At 36.0% G+C, this 20,509-nt stretch overlaps 2 protein-coding genes across 2 annotated transcripts in view; one reads left to right on the forward strand and one right to left on the reverse strand.

The window, feature by feature from the left end:
- Positions 1-4,945: 4,945 nt before the first annotated feature.
- On the reverse strand, positions 4,946-7,203 carry LOC123869093. The gene is made up of 2 exons (XM_045911829.1): positions 6,554-7,203; positions 4,946-5,078 (listed from the first exon to the last, which is right to left on the reverse strand). Exons 1-2 carry the CDS (start codon positions 7,201-7,203, stop codon positions 4,946-4,948), a joined length of 783 nt encoding a protein of 260 aa, XP_045767785.1.
- A 3,592-nt stretch (positions 7,204-10,795) lies between these two features.
- Positions 10,796-20,509, forward strand: part of LOC123869166 (homeotic protein ultrabithorax) — a 147,092-nt gene continuing 137,378 nt past the window's right edge. Inside the window, exon 1 of the mRNA XM_045911939.1 lies at positions 10,796-11,696. Within this exon, the coding sequence (XP_045767895.1) occupies positions 11,237-11,696 (460 nt within the window). The 5' untranslated portion in view covers positions 10,796-11,236. The remainder of the gene's footprint in view (positions 11,697-20,509) is intronic.

The following is a 20,509-nucleotide window of genomic DNA, read 5'->3' on the forward strand; positions in this document are numbered from 1 at the left end:
TGTAAATTGCAGTGGAGGGGCGCGTCATTTCAAAATAGACTAGGTACCTAGTACATAAGATTTTTAAGGAAAATCTTAGAAATGCTATTTAACGTTGTTTCAATTAGGTAGGTTAGTATACCTAAGCGTTTTTTTTTGAATGAAGTAATGCTTTTTGTCAATAATAATATGGTATAGGTACTTATATAAACAATCTTAAACTAGGTAAATAATCTAACAAAAGTTTACTTCTTTTTTGTGCATTAAAAAAAATTGTTTTCTTTATTTTTCAAAATAAATAGGGGAGTGGAATTGTAAGAATTTTTAATAATAATTTTAAGATCCTTGACCTCGTGACCTAAGGCCGTTATTGAAACCTGCATAACACAGCTTGTTGCTATTCAAGATTACACGTAAATAAAAAGAAAATGAAGCAGGTTATTTAACAACGCTTCTAAATATGATTTATTTACATCGTATTTACTTATTTACAACATTATCATAAAAATTATAAATAATATTACTCAATGATACCTATGCTCATGGGAACGAAAAACATAATTGATTGATAAATCTATCTAAAAAAAGTATGTTTTTATTATAGCATAAAATTCTACTATCATATTATTTAACATCACAAAATTATACTTTGTCAAAAATTTAAATATCAATTTAGTTCTTAAATAAACAATTGGATTTTAATCAATGGAACAATAAATTATAGCATAACTACAACTCATCAATACGTAAAGAGAATAATGTTGTCAATATTGTTAGATAGAAAAATTAACTACTGAACTTATATTTCGGCCTTGAATTTCATGTCAATTACGTCCCTGTGTAGTACGCTCCGCCCATTACAAGCAACAAAAGTCGACAGCGGCGTTCCTTCAAAACATCTCGTTTGGAGGCCATTTTGACGACCGAGTGGGAGAGAGATAGCGCTACTAAGCAGTATCGCTATAAATGAATGTGCGTGAATGAGACAATTATGCAACGCTAGTGCTGTTTTAATGTTGTAGGGAATGGCAAAGTGTGGAGACAGTTTATTTTGTACACACAAGTGAGCATCGCCGTGTCAGAATAACGCGTGATCCCTCACGGATTACAATATAAGCATTGCTTACCTATTTTATTTTTTATTTGCATTTAAATAAAATATACTTGTATAGGTAATTTAGGTAAGTTATTTTAAAAAACGTCTTTTCTTAATGATTTTTTAATCTGGATTTGTTACCTACCTGACTTTTTCTAATTTTTTTATCCCAACAAAAAGCAAAATCATGTTTTCATCCATTATTAAATGGTTCCTTAATTCTTAAATTCTTTTTTTTCTTTATTAGTCTCGGTTTAATCCTCTCTGACCTATCTAAAAATTTCACCCTAAAAAAGAGAGTAAACAATTCACCCTAAAAAAATATAAAAAATAAAAACATGCTAAAAAGAAGACTTCTTTAAAATAAAATTCGAAATCAGCCATAATGGAAATGAAGTGTTCAAGTGGCTCATATTCAACCCGTTGCGAAATCTTACTAAACCCTCAAATCCACGTTTACGACACCTCCATTCATTTGAGTACCAAAACGGCTCGTAAAACTTCCAGTTCGAACCGCTATCAAATGACGTCACTCTGACGTTGCGGTCCCGACCACCGCACCTAGATGGCGCTTAACCCAGCCACACTAAGGGAGCTCGTAAAAATAAATTTTATTGTTATGACGAAAATAAAACGCTTGTCGTCAATTTAAACATCATTTTACTGAGCAATAAGATTTATTTTACGATTAACAAGTGTCTTGATGAATTTATATAGCCGAATGATGAATAAAGTAATAAAATCCACTTTTATGATCATGTTATCGTCCCTCTATTGGCAGTTTGCTTTGGGTAGTAGTACGTTACATGTGATAAAACTGTAATAAATGTGAATCATAGCGGTACAACTCGTTATTTTTTGATAAGAGATCCAATGACAATTATTGTTTGTTTTGCTTAATGCTATTTTTAGAATGTTATCTGTCCTAAGAGTCTGTTTTCATTTAATCGTGTTATTGATTTAAATGTTTGTATTGTTTTTAATTATTAATTAATAATGATATACTTCGATTTATCTAATGATTGTAGCTATAAAGTATAATAAAATTAAATAATTGTATCTCAGGACTTAAAATCTTAATAAATTATGCATTTTAGTAGGATGGTTGGTAACAAAGTAGCAAGACGGTGCAGTACTAAAGTACTTCCAAGTATTGCCACTAGATGGCAGCAATTCAAAACTTGCGAAGTTCAACAAAAAATTCTTTAGGAACTTTTAAATAAATCGAGGCAAGCGCGCTACTTCGGTTGTGCCTAAAAGTAGATCTCCTTTTTTCCAGGGAACTTTGTGAAAAGTATAGAACTACTTATTTTTTTAGTCCTGTCGATGTGGTTAGTTAATATGTAGGTACGTACCTACCTACTTACAACCGATTAGCATTTATGAAAATTTTAACACTACTTATATACTTACCTACCTAGATATTAATTTTAAAATAGGTACCTAACCACTTAATATTCTTTTAAAACGGTAATAGCTAACATAACAGTCACATTTTTTGTTTTTCTATGAAAAAATGCTAGCTTTATGGACCAACCCGCCCCTGCTTCACACAAAATCATTTTGACGATTCAAAAGCACCTTGTAAAAGTTTATTTGAATAAAAATTTATTATTGGATAATCAAGAATTCACTACTAACCTATTCGAATATTTTCTCACCGCCCCGGTCCACTACTGAGAACGGGACTCCACTCAGAATGAGAAGGCCGAACGCTGGGTTGGCAGATTTCATACACCTTTGAGAACATTAGATAATATGGAGAACTCTCAGAATGCAGGTTTCCTCACGATGTTTTCCCGTTAAAGCAAGTGATATTTAGGTAATTCCTTAAACCGCATATAAATCCGAAAATTTAAGACTTTCGCTTCGTCTTGCTGTCAATCAGAAGCCGCTAAAACCAGACGGGCATCTGCAAAAAAGTAGCAATCTCCCAGGTGATAGGAGCCAATCTCCATCCACGTTCAGCCCTAGGTAGCTGTATCTACATAGTACCTATACCTACGTGGTGCACCTAATAGAACGCTAGCAAAAACTAAGCTCTAAGTATTAGGTAAGTACCTATTATCTTACTGCCTAAACACAATCCAATAGCAATAACCATTTGCCTTAAAGTATAAGTACTAAGTACTTACGTGGTATTTTTCAAACCAGCAATGTATAGTGTGCATACTGCAAAAGTCGGGGTTAATGCTCCGGTCAAAACGTCAGTCAGATGTTTTATTTGCAAGACAGTGCGACTTTTAAAAATACGGATTTTTTTTATCAATAATCTTCAGTAGGTAGGTAGGCATAACTATCACCTGTCTTCGTTTTGCTAGCGTTCGAATTAAGGTATAAGTACTGTAGGTATATAAGTACGTGGTCAATTGATAAAATTGATTCATTGAACTATTGCCAAGACTGATTGCCAACTTCCAAAACATGTTATGTTTAGTACCCAATCTGTTTTCTAATTCCAGTTTATAAGATTTTGGGGTTTGGTACTTAGATACCTACCTGGGACGTACTTCCCAGTGGTGGGGTTTGAATCGCCGACCTTTTGGAATTCAGTCTGCTCCTCATCCGTTGAGCTATCGAGGCTCTAAACTCTAGGCTCTAACTCTAAGGCTCGAGTTTCAACATTATCTCAGCACCATATCTTGAGGCCATCTATTTTACCTTTAAACATGTTATAAATAAATAAATAAAATAAAATAAATTATTTGACAAACTTAAAGTTTTCGCCTCAAACTTACATAAGTAGGTGACGTAGTCGAGTTGGCTATAAATCGGTCCAGTTCATAGAATAAGTCATAACATAACAGCCCATTACGGGAGCAGTGATTGATATCAATCATATTATGGCCTTCAATAAACCCATGAGGCTCGATAAAAAGGAAAATTACAGTCATAAAACCACCAGACACCAGTCCAGTCTGAGCAGACGACTAGACGCTACGTCTCGCAAGTCGCAACCCGTAGGTATCCTCCATGAAACATTGAGTTGCAGCACATAGAGATGCAAACATCTCATATTACGAGATGTTAAAACCCGCGTTCACCAAAATTTTAGTTTAAAAGTGGTATAAAGGAACTAATAAATAATTATTAATTACTTAGGTATTTATTATTTGATTGATTTTTATTGAATTAATTGAAGTAGGTATATTTTTATACCTTTTACTCTTGTTACAATGAAATAAGTGTTAGGCCAAATTATGATAAACGTAGCTATACCTAAAAAGTCTCTATTTGTATGTGCCTAAGTAGGTACACCGTACTTTATTGACACTTAAGTACTAACCCCTACTTACCTAATGTGATGATCCACACTAGCCCGAAGGTACAGCGCCAAAGACAACGCTAATATGAAACTGAACTACTTCCTGGGCGCCCACGGCCTCGCATCCGTGATAATTTCGAAAAATCCTGCCTTATTTTTTGTCTGCATTATAAAGTAAACCTCCATGCAAAATTTCAGCTTTCTAATCCAAGGATTTGGGCTAAACGTTGATGGCTCATTCTGTGTGTCCTGACTTTTCTTGTAATTTTGTAGATGACAAAGAGTAAGAAAAGCTCAATTTCTACAACAGTCAAGTTGTGACCGTTTTTGCAGGACCTCTAGTATATAGCAACTCCACGATGTAAACATAAACTATCAACGACTCCTTTATCTCTATTAACCGGGTGATACTTTAAACAAGTCAATAATGGTTCAATAAATGTCTAAAGAGCGGCATAATAACAAACCACGTGCGTCCGCCGGCCGCCTTCATAAAGTTTCGAATTTATATCGAGGTTTAGCCCCGGAGGCGTATACGAAATAATCTGAGCGGTGTTTACTGAGAGTTCTACAAACGGCGCAATTCACGTGACGTTTACGAGCGTTCAAGTGGTAGTAAAAATCGTGTTTACGAGGCTCGGAGGGCACGCGCGGTGCGCGGGCGCCGCCCGCCGCGCGAATCCAGCTGTCGCCTGCTTGAATGCGAATGAGCCTTCAGCCAGCCGAACTTTGCCTTGCCTTTAATTGCCGATAAGTGATAAGTGATTGATTTGAGGCATTGCATTGGTAGATGAGCACCCTATTATTTAAATTTTTCTGCAGTTTATAAATAATATCAACGATGATGACTAGCTGATCCACCACACTCGATTGGAATTTTTGAAATGATTGCGATGTTAACTTTACCTGATCTAGGGATTATGCAGTGTGTCTGTCTGTCAGTTGCTAGCTTTTCACGGCCCATCCGTCTAATCGTTTTGAAGTAAGGTACAGATAGGTATACTTAACTTGCGACCCGAAGACCGACTTAGGCTACTTGTTATCCTGGAAATTCAGTAAAAAGAAGTGTCAAGCATTGAGTATCTACTTATTTACAACAGAGATGGCTTGCATCCCGTAAAAGGATGTACCTAGACATATTATTAGGACGATCTAAGGTTTCTTTTATACCGGAAATCAAAGAATTCCTTCGGGAATTAAAAAACGTCCATGTGAACGAAGTTGCGGGCATAATCTAGTTAGTAATAAAATATTTTAAATTACTAACTGCCTTCACTAAACTGTAGCTTCTCAGCTTTCATAAAGCAGGTGCTGTCATCTAGCGACACCGAGCTAAAACTCGGATCTTGAGGGCGATTGATTTCACACAAGGCATTTTAAGTTGATGTCTATGAAATTTCATACGAGAAAATATAAATTATTAAGCTGGAGATTGACTTGTATTACCATTCGAGGTGATCTTGTAATATACAATACAGTCACAGACTACCTTGTAGCGTGTGTTGGTAATATATCATTCGAGCTCTTGGCACAAGACGTGTACTCCATTTTTACTCAAAATGGCAGACCTGCACTGACTTGTAATGTAACACTGGGAATTCAGCATGCAGCGTTCGCCGCGAATGATACATTACAAACGAAAGTTACAAGTCAGTCTTCGGTTTGAGTTACAAAAATTCGATACATTACACCAAAATGTTACAAGGGATCTTCAGCTTAACGTATGGTAGGGACTTTTATTTAGGTATACCTGAAAATCTTTTCAGTCTGAAAAATGAGTAGGTAAGTACCTAAGTAGCTTCTATACTGCATTGGGTTTGGACATTACGAAATAAAATGAAATCTCTACCTATTGGCAGGTTTAACACTTGCCTGTTGTTTCCTATTAGAACAGCAGTCTACCAACGCGAGCTTTTTACAGATTCATAAGATTTCTTATTAGAATATTTTAACGCAAAATCTTATCGTTTCTAATTAGTATTAGACTGTATGATAAAAATAAAATAGTGTAAGCATACCGACTCGTAACAGTAACACTGATCAACAGGATTCCAGTCCTTATCAAATGTGAACCTACCTATTTAGGAAGAATTTTAATTTATTTATTTATTTATTTATTTATTTATTTTCACCACCACTTAAAACTATCATTACAGGCTAACCTAATGCGATAGCTAAGTTAAAGAGTATTCCTATCGTAACAAATAGTCCACATTGCCACCCTTGTGAGTTCACTCCGAGTACAACAAAACAGGTCGATCCGCTCCGCCACGACGTTAAGAGTACCAAGAGCGCGCGCCAGCGGCGCCTTGTTCAGCAAATTGGTGCGCCCTTGCGGCAGCGCCAGCAGCGGCGGCCTGCGCCTCCGCCACACGTACCGGTCCGGCACTCTAAGGCTCACCTGTCCTAATACGTCCGCATTAAATAACTTGCCTCTTATTATTTTAAAAATATATAGAACAAGCGCGAGTTCCCTTCTAGACCTTATCTCATTGTACCCGACCATGCCCAGAACAAATAGCGTAGGGTACATCAATGGGTAGAATGGGTAAACCCCATAAAGCCTCATGTACAAGAACCTGACAAATTTGTTCTGCACCCGCTCTAACATAAGGCTATACTTAGCTTCATGTGGAGCCCAAACGACTGCATTACTTTCCAGTTGACTCCTTACCAACGCATTGTATAATGCAGTAATAGCCCTTATGTTAGTGAAACCACCAACGGTACGAAGCAAGAAACCCAGGTTTCTGTAAGCTTTCTTACAACATTGAATAATATGATCACGAAACGAAAGCTCAGCATTTAACCTGACTCCTAAGTCTTTGACTTCTGAAACTCTCAGCATTGGTGTCCCATCCATATTATAATTATAACAAATAGGGGCCCGTAACTTAGAGAAAGTGATGATTGAACATTTGGAGCTATTAAACTGTAAATTAAACTGTATTTGAAGGATTTTCAATTAAACTTTACCTTCTGTATGATCAAAATGCCAGAAATCAATCGAAATGGAAAAATTTTCAGTACCTAAGTATATTCAGCCATAAAAATGTTTATTTGCTTCTCAATAATTACTTATTGTTAGGAAGGCAAGTAACGTTACAATTTGACTTTTGCGAATCAAGACGGCATTTTGATGAGAGTTCTTAGGTACCTAGTAGATATACTTACTTATACTTAATTAGGTAGATTTTCTAGACTTCCGTTCGTAGATTTTCAAATCCACATTGTTACTTACTTACTTTTTTTTTATTCTAATATTTTTAAGGGGCTTTTATAGGTGTCCTATAATTGCTAGCCCCATCGGTACAATCTAAAGTATAAAATTAAACTAGTTATAAACCTAAAACTCAAATTCATACACTTTCATTGCCGAATCGCTCAAAGGTTTGTATAAAATACTTACTTATTGTACTTACGAGTAGATAATCAACTACGTCCTACAGTGTGCACGAGGTAAAAAATTAATGCTGAAGGGCCTTTGTTTTTCAAAAAAAATTATGATACATAAACGAGCAATATCCCAGGGCTCACTTGGAAAATTGTAAATGTAGCTCTTCCTGATTATAACTTAGAGAGACAAAATTCTTTATAAAATTTATTTCTGGCAACATGCTCTGCCTATCAATTAATTACCTATTAGGTTCCTAGCACTATCAAATCACTTACGATTTTTAGAGAAAAAGTGCAGGTCCGATTGCTCTATAACATGAGGCTTATTTTCTTTGAAATTGACGACATGGTCCCTCAGAGCCAAATTTAGGTACTAAGTACGTACTTACTTAGGTATGTGTCTTAAATCGCCTTACTTACCGCTCTCAAAAACACACTAAGTACCTACCTATAAAATAAGTAGGTATAAAGGTTCTAACAGAGTTTTTGTTTGTGATAGATCCTAGATAAGTACTTACTTAGGTACTTATCCAGGTATAGGTAAGTAAGCATACTTACGTATAGGTAGGTAAGTGGAGTTTATCTGAATGACGCAGTTCTATCTTGTACTTTCCACACAATAAGTACCTAAGTTATGAAAGCTAAGATCTAGTAAACTTTTATGAATCTATTAGGCTAATAGATAACCAATTAAGTCTATAAAAAGACATCAACGTCAGCAAAGGTGCCTAAGAATATCGACATACTTAAATACTAAATAATTTTTTTGTTAATTCATTTTTGCCTTATTTAGAGCAAAATGTCTGTTAGATAGGAGATTTTTTTGCTAGTCTAAAATACCTTTCGGTCGTCAAATTTAAACACAATTAAATAGATTAGGCACAATAATGATCGTCTCTGTTATACTGAAACAAAGTCGACCATGTAAGATTGAAAGGATTTAGGAAAATCATCAATATTTTACACGTTTTGGATCAAAATTATGGCATAGGTAAGCCAGATTTTTCAGTCTAGTACCAAAAATCAGTGATCTGATAGAGCATTTGCTCTAAAGTTCATAAAAAAGACGATAACGAATGGTGCAAGAAAACAAGTTTAAGTATGTCGATACCTACAGGAAGGTACCTACTTGGCCAGGTAGGTAAACGTACCAATTATGTACCTATGTAGGCTGAAATTTGAAACCCAGGCAGACATTTACTTGACCATTGTTGAGATAACTTAGACAGTACTTAGGTATATACATATGAGATTTTTTTTGAAAAAACATCGCGTATTTAGGTAAGTTTTCTACAATCTACTTACGTACATTAAAGGAACTTTACCTAAGTATTATGATTTAATTGCTTGCTTGCGATCAGTACAAATGCTGCTGAAGTTTGGATAGAAGGTAGGTCCTAGGAGGTAGGTACAGAAGCAATCTCATACTTACTTATAAAATATTTCTTTTAAATATTTCGTATTGAATAACATACCTACTTACCTACTTACTGTGTTTGTAATTTTCTATGACTCTTCAATGAAAACCCCAAGTTTTGCTCTCAGCTTGGACTAATTGTGCTGAAATGTTCGTTCTACCTAGCCTTCTCGGTTAGTCTGAGAATAGTTTTTAAAAATTTGGCTTTTTTACTTTGTTTTCTTGACGAAAGCCCTGAAAGCTCTGTGAAGAATCGCTGATGTTTTGTAAGTACTTAGACTAATTTATTAATTGAAACATGTGTTACATACTTATTTAATAATAAAATTGTGGTGGTAGGTATGTAGGTATCTAAGTACCTAAGTACCTACCCCTAAAAAAGTTTATCGAAATCTGCCTTTTACGTCTTTTCTTGGACTCTACATGAAAGCTTGGTAATTTTAATTTTACCAAGGTAGGTATTAAGACTAAAAGCTCAAAACAAAATGGTCTAAGTATTGACACTTTTTGTTAATTTTTTATTTTTATCATAGTTTTTTTTTTGGTAATTTATTCTTAGGACTTATTTCAAGAAATAAAAAAATATTTAACATACTTCATAATATCATAAAATATTACTTAGATACCAAAATGTAGGTAATACCTATATAAATAATTACAGATTTTTAAAAAATTTAACTATTGAATTAATGCAAAGTAAAAGTTGTCCAACCCTTTTTATGCGTAAATATTTGTTTAAAGAGGCTACAATAAAAATGCGAGCGTGTCGTTGGGCCCCGTACACCGCTCCAAGAGCCATTCATTCGTTTGATGACTTCATTTGGACGCGCGAACTGAGTGCTCTCCTGATAATGCACTATTGTTTACCCTTCGATAGTGCGTCTTCCACTGCACGCGCCACACTGCGCCAGAACGAGGCAGCCATACATATCACAACTCCGACTACGCAATACGCGTTCCACGAACATAACCCGTCCCACTCGAACGTACGTTTACGCGCCGTGAGCGACAGTAACGGAGACTCTACTCGTATAAAACAGGTAGTAGAAGAAATAATAATCATCTTTACGACTTCTCACTCTATTCAGCACCTTGTTACGATACTGCGCGCTCATTGTACCCGACCGAGAGTGGTTGTAAAATCTTTTCTTTACTGGCCCGTTTCACTAATTGTACGTTTATGAGTTTACGACTTTGCGGCTTTACTTTTCAGTAGCTAAGTCATTATTGGCCTTTTGTTGACGTTATTTTTTGCTTGTTGACTTAAGTGAGCGATGTTAAGACGATTTTAAGTGCTCACAAATGCCACTCGAGATTTAAAAGTTTGTTTTGAATATTTTGGGTACTTTTCAACGTTTACGTTTTATTGAAGTAAAGTTGAGGCCGTGGGCGGGCGGTTTTCAGGAATGTAGATTTCATGAAAAGGCAAAAGAGGCAGCGTTTTCTGGCGTTCAGCTTCAGGCTCGGGCACGTGGTTCAGGAGGAGTGATAAGCGAGGGAAAAGAGAGCGTGACTGATAATATTTATAGTGATTAGCGAAAAGGGGACGGAACAATCGTCAGTGTCGGTATCGCAGGCGGCGCGCAGGGCGGCGCGCGTGGCCTCTCCGACTCCGGGCGCTTAGTAGACTGCGTGAGCAGAGTCGCGCCGGTCGCTCCCGGCTTATAGTCGCTCGCTGTGCACCGCGACTGCAAACTTCACTCGCGACACACGCCTCCACCACATGTCCACTGCCAGCTGAAGCGAACACTCCGACACTCGCACGTGACGCGCAGTGACGTGACGACCCGTGCTCGCCGCCGGCGTATGAGACACACGGGAACGTTTAAAAACTCGTAAAACCGCGGCACGTGCTTCAGAGTCGTAAAATAATCGTAAAAAGTAAACACGAGTCGACCGGCCTTTATCGCCAATGAAACACATTATGACGGTCGGGTGACGTTTAATAGGCAATAAAACAACAATAAAATTAATAAAGTTAATTTACACTCGTCTTAGATTCGGAGTGACGTTCGCGTTATCACGGCACGCGGGGCCGCGATGACATAAGTGTTCCCCAGTGACGTCAGTGTCGGTGATCAGAATGAACTCCTACTTCGAGCAGGGCGGCTTCTACGGCGCCCACGGGGTGCACCAGGGCGGCGGCGGCGGCGACCAGTACCGCGGCTTCCCCCTGGGCCTGACCTACGCCCAGCCGCACGCGCTGCACCAGCCGCGGCCGCAGGACTCGCCGTACGACGCCTCGGTGGCGGCGGCGTGCAAGATATACGCGGGCGAGCAGCAGTACGCCAAGGCCGACTGCTCGAAGCCCGGTGGAGAGCAGCAGAACGGTTACGGTGGCAAGGAGGCGTGGGGTTCGAGTCTCGGCGCGCTCGTGAGGCCGGCGGCGTGCACGCCCGAGGCGCGCTACAGCGAGTCGTCGAGTCCGGGACGAGGCCTGCCCTGGGGGAACCAGTGTGCACTGCCCGGAGCCGCGGCCTCAGCCCAGCCTGTCCAACACCAGCCCACCAACCACACATTCTATCCTTGGATGGCCATAGCAGGTAAGTTCTTTTACCCCACAACAGATTTCCTATTATGAAGAATTTCATTAACAAAACTTACCAAAAGCTCCGCTGAAATTTTTTCAATAAAAAATGCCTAAATTTTTTAAATTAGTCTTATAAGATCAACAAAATAGAAAACATAGTTATTTATTCACATCCAAGCGAAAAGAAATTAATTAACGGTAAATCGAAATGACCATAGAGTTGCTTATCTACTTGTACAAAAGCTCTAAAATGACGCTTATCTCATCAGTAGCGCCATTTATTTTATTGTTATAGTATCAAAAGTAGCTGATAAATTATGTAAAATGTATGAGAAATGCTAATTGAATACAAGTTTTATGGGCAGAAAATGTTCATGATTCTTATAGGGTCGGCCGTTCTAATAAGATACCAGTAAGAACGGAACGCAGGTAGCGCGTTGGCTCGCAGCTTTAGTACCAATAAAAATCTCATAAAACGAACGACCCTCGTTAACACCTTATTAGTGTGACAGATTTGAGTGTCATTCAAACTTTATTGTGGTGTAATAAAATTTAATAATTTATTATGGTTGAGTAGATATACTAAACAGATTGATAAAATAATAGTCCAATAGATAATGAATTAAAAAAAATTATAGCAAGAAACAGTTAAAAATTATTTTGCTATAATCCGCCAACAGTTGTTGGCGGATTATAGCAAAATAATTTTTTACTGTTTCTTGCTAAACATGAACTTCCGCAAAGTAACGCCTGATTCTATCCAATATTTAAAAAAAAATATGTTTAAGAATAAAATAAGGAATTATGAAATTGCATTTCTTTTTGTTGTAAGGCCTTTTAATTAGTGTAGGTTATGTGTCTAGTATAATTACTAGAATATAAGAAATAACAAAAAGCTTGAATATTTTATAACACAATGGTCATTCTAGATACATATAGATGATTTAATATCATGATTAAGTATCTAATCAAACAAGTAAAAAATATTTCTTTTAATATCCAGTACCTACTTACCTATTATAAATATGTTTTTATTTTTTATCTCTACATAGAAACTGATTTATTAAATAAACACAATTGATATTCACTTACTAGGTATTTAAACCGTTCACTTCACCAATATTCTCTTACCTACTGGCAATGGTGCTAACTCGGTATAATCATCATCATCATCATCATCATCGTCATCATTAACCGATAGATATCCACTGCTGGATATAGTTCTCTTGTAGGAACATACACCACGGTCTTGCGGCACCTGAATCCAGATTAAGAGATTTGTGTTCAGTAGATTACAATCTCTAAATTGACTGGACTAAAAGGAGCACTATCATTTTTAGGGTTCCGTACCTCAAAAGGAAAAACGGAACCCTTATAGGATCACTTTGTTCTCTGTCTGTCTGTCTGTCCGTCCGTCCGTCGTATCTGTCAAGAAAACCTATAGAGTACTTCCCGTTGCTCTTATAGCACAAGTAATGGAATAAATCCGAAAACCGTGAATTTTTGGTTACATCATTAAAAAAATTAAAATGTGTTTAAATTTTCAAAGTAAGATAACTATACCAAGTAAGGTATCACCTGTACATTCTAAAACAGATTTTTATTTATTTTTATGCATAATAGTTTTTGATTTATCGTGCTAAATGTCGAAAAAATACCCGAATACGGAAACCTCGGTGCGCGAGTCTGGGTTAAATGGGTAAATGCGTAAATGGGTTAATATTGGACCAATTTTAATTTATTTCAAGTAGATATTTTGTGATAATTATAATTAGTTTTTACTTTAACTATTTGTCCAAAATTGTCCATTGGCGCATTACACTTTTTCACGTACGAGTATAAACCTAGTTAAGTCAAAAACCGTTCACAGAATTTTCTTGGAGTAGTTTTAGTTTCCTAGGGTAGGTGACTTTTTTCACAAAACTCCCGTTTAGAAAGCATGCCACCAGTTTTCTCCCGATGCAGCATTTTAGAGCCCTCCGTGGCGGGAGCGCGCGCGCCGGCCGCCCGCCCGGGTCAATGACCCGATCTAGTTTGGGCGCATTATTATTAACTTTGGTTTCAAGTGCTGGCTAATATTCGACCACAATTCTGTTTATTTGATGAACTTGACATTAAAAGAAAATACAGTACCTACCTTTCTTTTAGCACAGTCGAGAAAATTAAAAAAAAAAGAATATTAGCCATTTTAATCATGATTAACATTCCCTTTTCCCCTCCAACTAAGCGTAAAGCTTGTGCTAGGAGTGGGTACGACAATAGTGCAACGGCTGGGGTTTGAACCGCCGACCTTTCGGAATTCAGTCCACTTCTATAACCGTTGAGCTATTGAGGCTTATAATTACCTATAAATTGCATAGAAAATACCTACTTAGCATATTAATACCTATACATTTTTTTTCAGATTGTATTTTTTATGTTCGTAAATAAACAAAAAATAAAAGCAAAGATAAAAACAGTCTATTGGGTATTTATTTTATTTATAAAAATTTACTTATTAATACTTATAAATGCTGACCCTATAGTGTCGATTCCAAACAACCAAGTTGAAACTAAGTTAAACGGAAAAGACAATGTCCCATGATATTTCATCTAAACTTGATTTGCAACTTGATTTTGACATACCTAGGCATCTTACAAGAACTAAAAGTCCAATTGGTTATTAAAAATAAAATATACTAGCTAACGTTTGTGGACTACACAAATTTTAAACCCTTATTTAACCCCTTAGGGGGTGGATTTTCAAAAATCCTTTTTTAGCGGATGTCGACGTCATAATTAATAGCTATCTGCATGCCAAACAGCCCGATCCGTCCAGTAGTTTGAGCAGTGCGATGACGTGAACCAGTTAGCCAGTTGGTCAGTCAGTCAGTCAGTCAATCAGCTTTTCCTTCGATACTTATATTTAGATTATATTTTTATTGTCGATTTTGGCGTTTTTAGGGTTCCGCAGTAAAACAAGGTATACCCTTCTATTTATCTAGTTCATGTTTCCATCAGTCTGTCCGTTTGTCCTTGCAGTTACAGCCATTTTAAAAATAAACTAGGTAAGTAGGAATAAGAGCCATTGCAACTTCATTAAGTTGAAATTTACACACACAGTTATAGAAACTTGTAATTGCTATATAGAATATAGGTAGATAGATAGGTCTATTCAAATTAAAAAAAAACTCTTAGGAACTTTTATATGAATGACCACGAAACCCTAACTTATGCTTATTCTGCTCCCACTTGACCAGGTCTTTATAAATTTATTAAGTTAATAAATTAATTAAGTTGATTTATTTGAGTTTCTACTTAATTACCATTTACCGCATAATTATATTTGAATTATAAGTATTTAGGTACACATTTTATTCACCACCTAAATGTAAAATACTTACTTACTTAAGTAAAACTAACTTTTTTAGCACAAAAATTTCTTTGGGCTAGAAATTCTAATTAGAATAATATATTTAGAGGTTTAAAAGCTACCAGTCAACCCGATACAGTTGGGAAATTTTTAGTTTTATGGATACCCTTAAGCTCATGAATGAACCTTAATTAGGTGCCCATAGGTATGTACTTAGGTCAATACCTAATAGTTTCCTATCTAGTTGTGGTAGAGTCGCACATAGTACCTACCTTATACCTACCTATATGATTTACTACGGTATTATTTACAGTTTCTTTGGTATCTTAATTTTTATGGATATTTGGTCCGACATAGACACGCCAGCCCCACCGTAGCCTAAATTAAAATCAAAATTACTAAATGGAATATTATTTGCTGATTTAATTAGATTCTTTCGCTATTTTGTCACAAGTATCGTATTACAAGAGTTAAAAAAGTTTGGAAAATAAATAATCTGAATGCTAAAATATAGGTAGACTATGCAAAAAAATGGAAGGTAACCACTACCTGCCTACTTGCAAATTGGAAAATTAAAATGACTTCCATTATAATTAAATCTTGGACTTAATGAAATCAGGCTATGAATGTACCTAGGTACTAATGTAGGTAGTAACACCATACATTCGGCACTAACTCGTAATTATCACGGCGCGCGTGTGGTCCCGATACTCATAACTCATGCGACTTGATAAAATTAAGTAACACGGCCTAAAAAATAAAACTAACCAGAATAAGTAGTCGGACTGTCGGCCATATTTCACTCCGGTTCACGCAACGCGGACCGCGAAAACAATACAAGGACGTGGCCCGTGTGCTCCGTATGAGATCCTGTCCTTAATAACTCGTAGCCACTCGAACCAATCTCGCTTTCGGATTCGGTTTAAATTCGATTCCGACGTGTGTTTTGGATAATTGGTACCTTATAGAGTTTTTTTTTTCTCTCTCGTCTGGCTTTACAAAGATTAGCCAATGTCAAGTTTGTAGTTATTTGTAACAAGTTAGATAAACTATACAAGTATGGACCCCGTCTGTGCCGGCGCTCGCCGACATACGCACGGCAGCCCCTTAGAGCGCTTTCCAGTCAGTTTTAACAAAAAAAAAAACACTCCAAAAAGGCAGAACACGCCCGCCAGCTAACACCAACACAGACGAAGTCCCCTTATAAAGATGGTCATTATTGCTACTTTTAAATCATTTTTAACCCCGGACCCAAAAAGAGGGGTGTTATAAGTTTGACGTGTGTGTCTGTGTATCTGTCTGTGGCATCGTAGCTCCTAAATGATAGAACCGATTTTAATTTAGTTTTTTTTGTTCGAAAGGTGACTTGATCGAGAGTGTTCTTAGCTATAATTGAAGAAAATCGGTTCAGCCGTTTGAAAGTTATCAACTCTTTTTGAGTTTTCTTGTAGAGGTTTTTGTGTCGGGGGTTTTTCAAATGTTGAGTTATCATTTCATGAAATTATTTTTTCGCTTTACAGTGATTTCACTAACGATTTCTCATGGAAAACGATTTCCCAATTGTTGCACTTAGGTACCTACCAACAATCGTTTGCTTTATAATTTAACGAGGAGTTATGATCAAGATCAATAGCACTGATATTTCACAGGTGGGTTTTCACGAAAAGTGAGTTTTACCACTAATTTTAAACAGGAAGCAATGTGAGTGTTCTCGCTGGCACACTCTTTAGCTTAGCTTGGGTCAATGACCGTGCATGTGTGAAATTAAAAAAGGGAACGGGATTAAATGTCATAATTTTAAACTTTGTAAACTTTGCTTCATCATTCGTCACTGGCTACTTACTTTAAGTCCACAGTTACATGATATGAAAAGCATTTTCACATGATTTTTCACACGCTACCTGCTAAATGGTTAGTAATTTTAAGTAAAATAATCAAACTTTTATGGAATATTTTAGGGAAGTGATATTACTAGAATCGACCTACCTGAAGGGCCTGGGCCCTCATCTGCTTATTACTTGCGGTTCGTGTATTGAGGTTTAAAGCATTATCCAAACCTGCGTGACCAAAGCGACTATAGGTACGAAGCCGGGAACGTCAACCGCGCGCGGCGATCGCCTCCCACGATATATTTTAGTACCACATCTACGCGACCTCTACAGCTGCAATTCGCGCCGTGAAGGCTCTCGGACCGCGTCACGCAGGTGTGGCTGTAGTTACCGTTCAGGATTTTTAGTTTGCTATATAAGTAGATACCTAACAAAGGTGTTAACTGTTAACAAAAATAAATAACTAAAAAAACCCAGATGGTCATATTAAATCTAACTATTTTGATATCTAATTTCAACTTCCTACTTTTTTGTCTATTTATATAAACCTCGAATATAATTATTATGACTAAGCAATATAATTATTATGAACGCTACGGTTGAAGTAGATAGATTAGGTGCATTTAGGTTTTAAAATATTTAGCATTTTATCATAATTAAATTACTGTTAAGCATTACAGAAATGACTAATCATTTAAATGTGGAAAAATATAAGATAAATGTGTCGGTGTAATTATTTTGTTGAGAAAAATGCAAAATGTAGTTCCTTATAAATCACCGGGCTGAAATTGTTTGCATACAAGCAGCGTTTTAGGGTTCTCTCAGAGCTTTTGTTGCGTAACCTTTTGGTTTATTTTTGGGACTACAAATATTTACGGTATGAATGTGTTGCAACTGTTAACATCTAAAGGCGGAAACATAAGTTGGTAGGTACCTACTCAGTAAACTACTGTAACTGAAATCAAGCCTGATAAACGTGAACTTTTTTCTACTTAGTACTTACTAAATAGATACATGGCGTAACCTGACGTAATACTTAGTGTGATTTATACAGATTAAACAAAAAAGATAATGTTATGGTTATAATTTCTGTAGCGAAATATTAATCTGTGGCTCTGTTACCTCATCTTTCGTTTATTTTTTACTAGCTGATGCCCGCGACTTCGTTCGCATGGATGTAGGTTTTTTAAAATTCCCGTGGGAACTCTTTGATTTTCCGGGATAATAAGTAGCCTATGTGCTAATCCAGGGTATAATCTATCTCCATTTTAAATTCAGCCCAATCCGTCCAGTAGTTTTTGCGTGAAGGAGTAACAAACATACACACACACACACACACACACACACACACACACACACACACATACAAACTTTCTCCTTTATAATATTAGTGTGATTTTGTAGGGTTCCGTACTTCCGAATGAAAAAAATTAACTCTTAAAGTGATCTTATAATATGGTCTGTCTTTCACAGCCAATTTGCTAGAAAAAGTAAAAAGTTTATAATCTTCAAATAACATGGAAAATCTCTCAATATTATGGGTACAAACTTATATATTTATCGTACGGAACCTCTCCATGCGAGTTCAACTCGCACTCCGGAGTTTCAACACTTGTTTCCGGAGCTTTACCTCGAGCGCCACAAAAACAGCACAATGTGTGTAAGTAGTTTGATGGGTGGATATTAATAGTAGTGGGTAGAAAAATAGTCAAAAATTAGTCAAGCGAAAACGCAATTAATGGAACAAAAAAAAGCTGTGACGTCTTACGAAGGTAATGAAACTGAGCCTCTTTATTAGGTTCATCAAACATTATCAGAATTAACTTACTGGTTAGGTACTTAATAGGTTTTTTTTATCAATTTATTTTATTGATTCAGTAGGTATTGCCTTAATAGCTTTCTCTGGAATGAATAAATAATTTTGTACGGAACCTACTGTTAACTTTTCATTTCTTACAAAAGTGAATAGGTATAATTAGCAAGATGACTATAAACTGGAGATTAAATTGATGAGTTTTAAGTCTTATGCAATGAATAAGACTTAAAATGCAACTTAATTAGAGGAATATTATACCTACATGAAACAAAAAGTTGTTAGCTAACTAACCTACCTGAATGTAACTGTACCCTATATCATTTAAAGATATGATTTTGTATGCATTAAATTTAAATCAAGATGAGAGCGGTTTATTAAAAGTGAAAACTGATACCTATTCTAAAAGGTATTTATGTAAAGGTAATTATGTAGGAAACAGGAAATTCAATTTAATTTAAACTCAGGTTTTCTCAAAACTTTATTGCGACGAAAAAAGTCTAAGCTTTGGGAGGACATGATTTCACAATGCAACAATTGTTATATTTATATTTATTTGTTTTATATCCTTTATTGTACACCATTATAAAAAGAAAAACACAAAAGTAACACAAAATAGAAGTACTAATTTAACTACTTACTTACGAGTTTAATTGGCTGATATTAATATGACCTTCTTCTACAACTGTGCATTTTACCCACTTACTTACCTACTTAGTGGAATGTTTGAGACTATCACTTGTCTTCAGGTGCTAGGGTGCCAATCATGTTGTTCCTTGTCACACATAATCTAACTTTGAACATAAATACATTATCTACGCAAAGTAAAATGAGTCATTCAAATTTGAATAATATTATGGAATATAATAATTTCCATCACACAAACTTTTCAAGCTGGTGGTACAACCTGCGTCTAACCTTACCGTACCTGACCCTATAATTTCTAAACAGGTTCCAAAATTGGCGACTGAATTTCGCCCGGGGCGAAATATTTTAAATGCTCCTTTATTAAAGGGAAATGAGATATTGTAACCACTACCTAGTTGTTTAATTCAAGGTACATGCGTCCTGCTTATTATTGTAGCTTTTTTTTTCAATTGGAATTCGAGAGTAATTGATTCTTAATTCTTTTGTTTCGGTTTGAATAAACTTGCAGTTCAAAACTTGTAATAGGTATAGTCATACGTTTAGTCCGTATAAAATGAGAATTAACTCACCATTTTAACTAAGCCTAGGTACATAAAATAAATACCTAAATAATTATGATTATGATTGTTCCAAAAAATTATTCGTGTGATAGGTAATTAAAAATGTACTCCTCAGCTGAGTTGGGACAATTAAACATTTTGATTGGGAGTTTGTATGTATTTACCTTATCCTACATGTTTTGACATGTTAAATTTATAACTTTAAGTAAAATAAAATAGGTAAGTACATTTTATTAAAATTCTACCAGGTCGAAGTAGAACTTTGCACTTTTAAGTTTTGCAATAAATATCCTAAAAACAGTAGCTATAGGTTATAAAACACCTTCAATAGCATAATTACATCAAAGTCCAAGGTCTCAAAATGGCCGGCGGCGTTCTCTAGTAATTTGTAAGTAGAGTCTATACCCAATCTTAATATAATGGCCGGCCTCCAATTATTTAAAACGTGCGATAATGCGGTTGAACCTTGAACGAAAGCTGCCTTCAAAAGTTCAATTCAAAAAGGTTTTACCCACTGAAATCAGAATAAGTAACTATAGAAGTGTTAAAGGAGCGTTTGTCGCCAAGCAGATGGGTAGAAACTATGTAGAAAACCATCAATTCGCGTTATTGTAAAAACAGTCG

Source organism: Maniola jurtina, chromosome 10, assembly GCF_905333055.1.
Source record: "Maniola jurtina chromosome 10, ilManJurt1.1, whole genome shotgun sequence".
Taxonomy (NCBI): Eukaryota; Metazoa; Arthropoda; class Insecta; order Lepidoptera; family Nymphalidae; genus Maniola; species Maniola jurtina.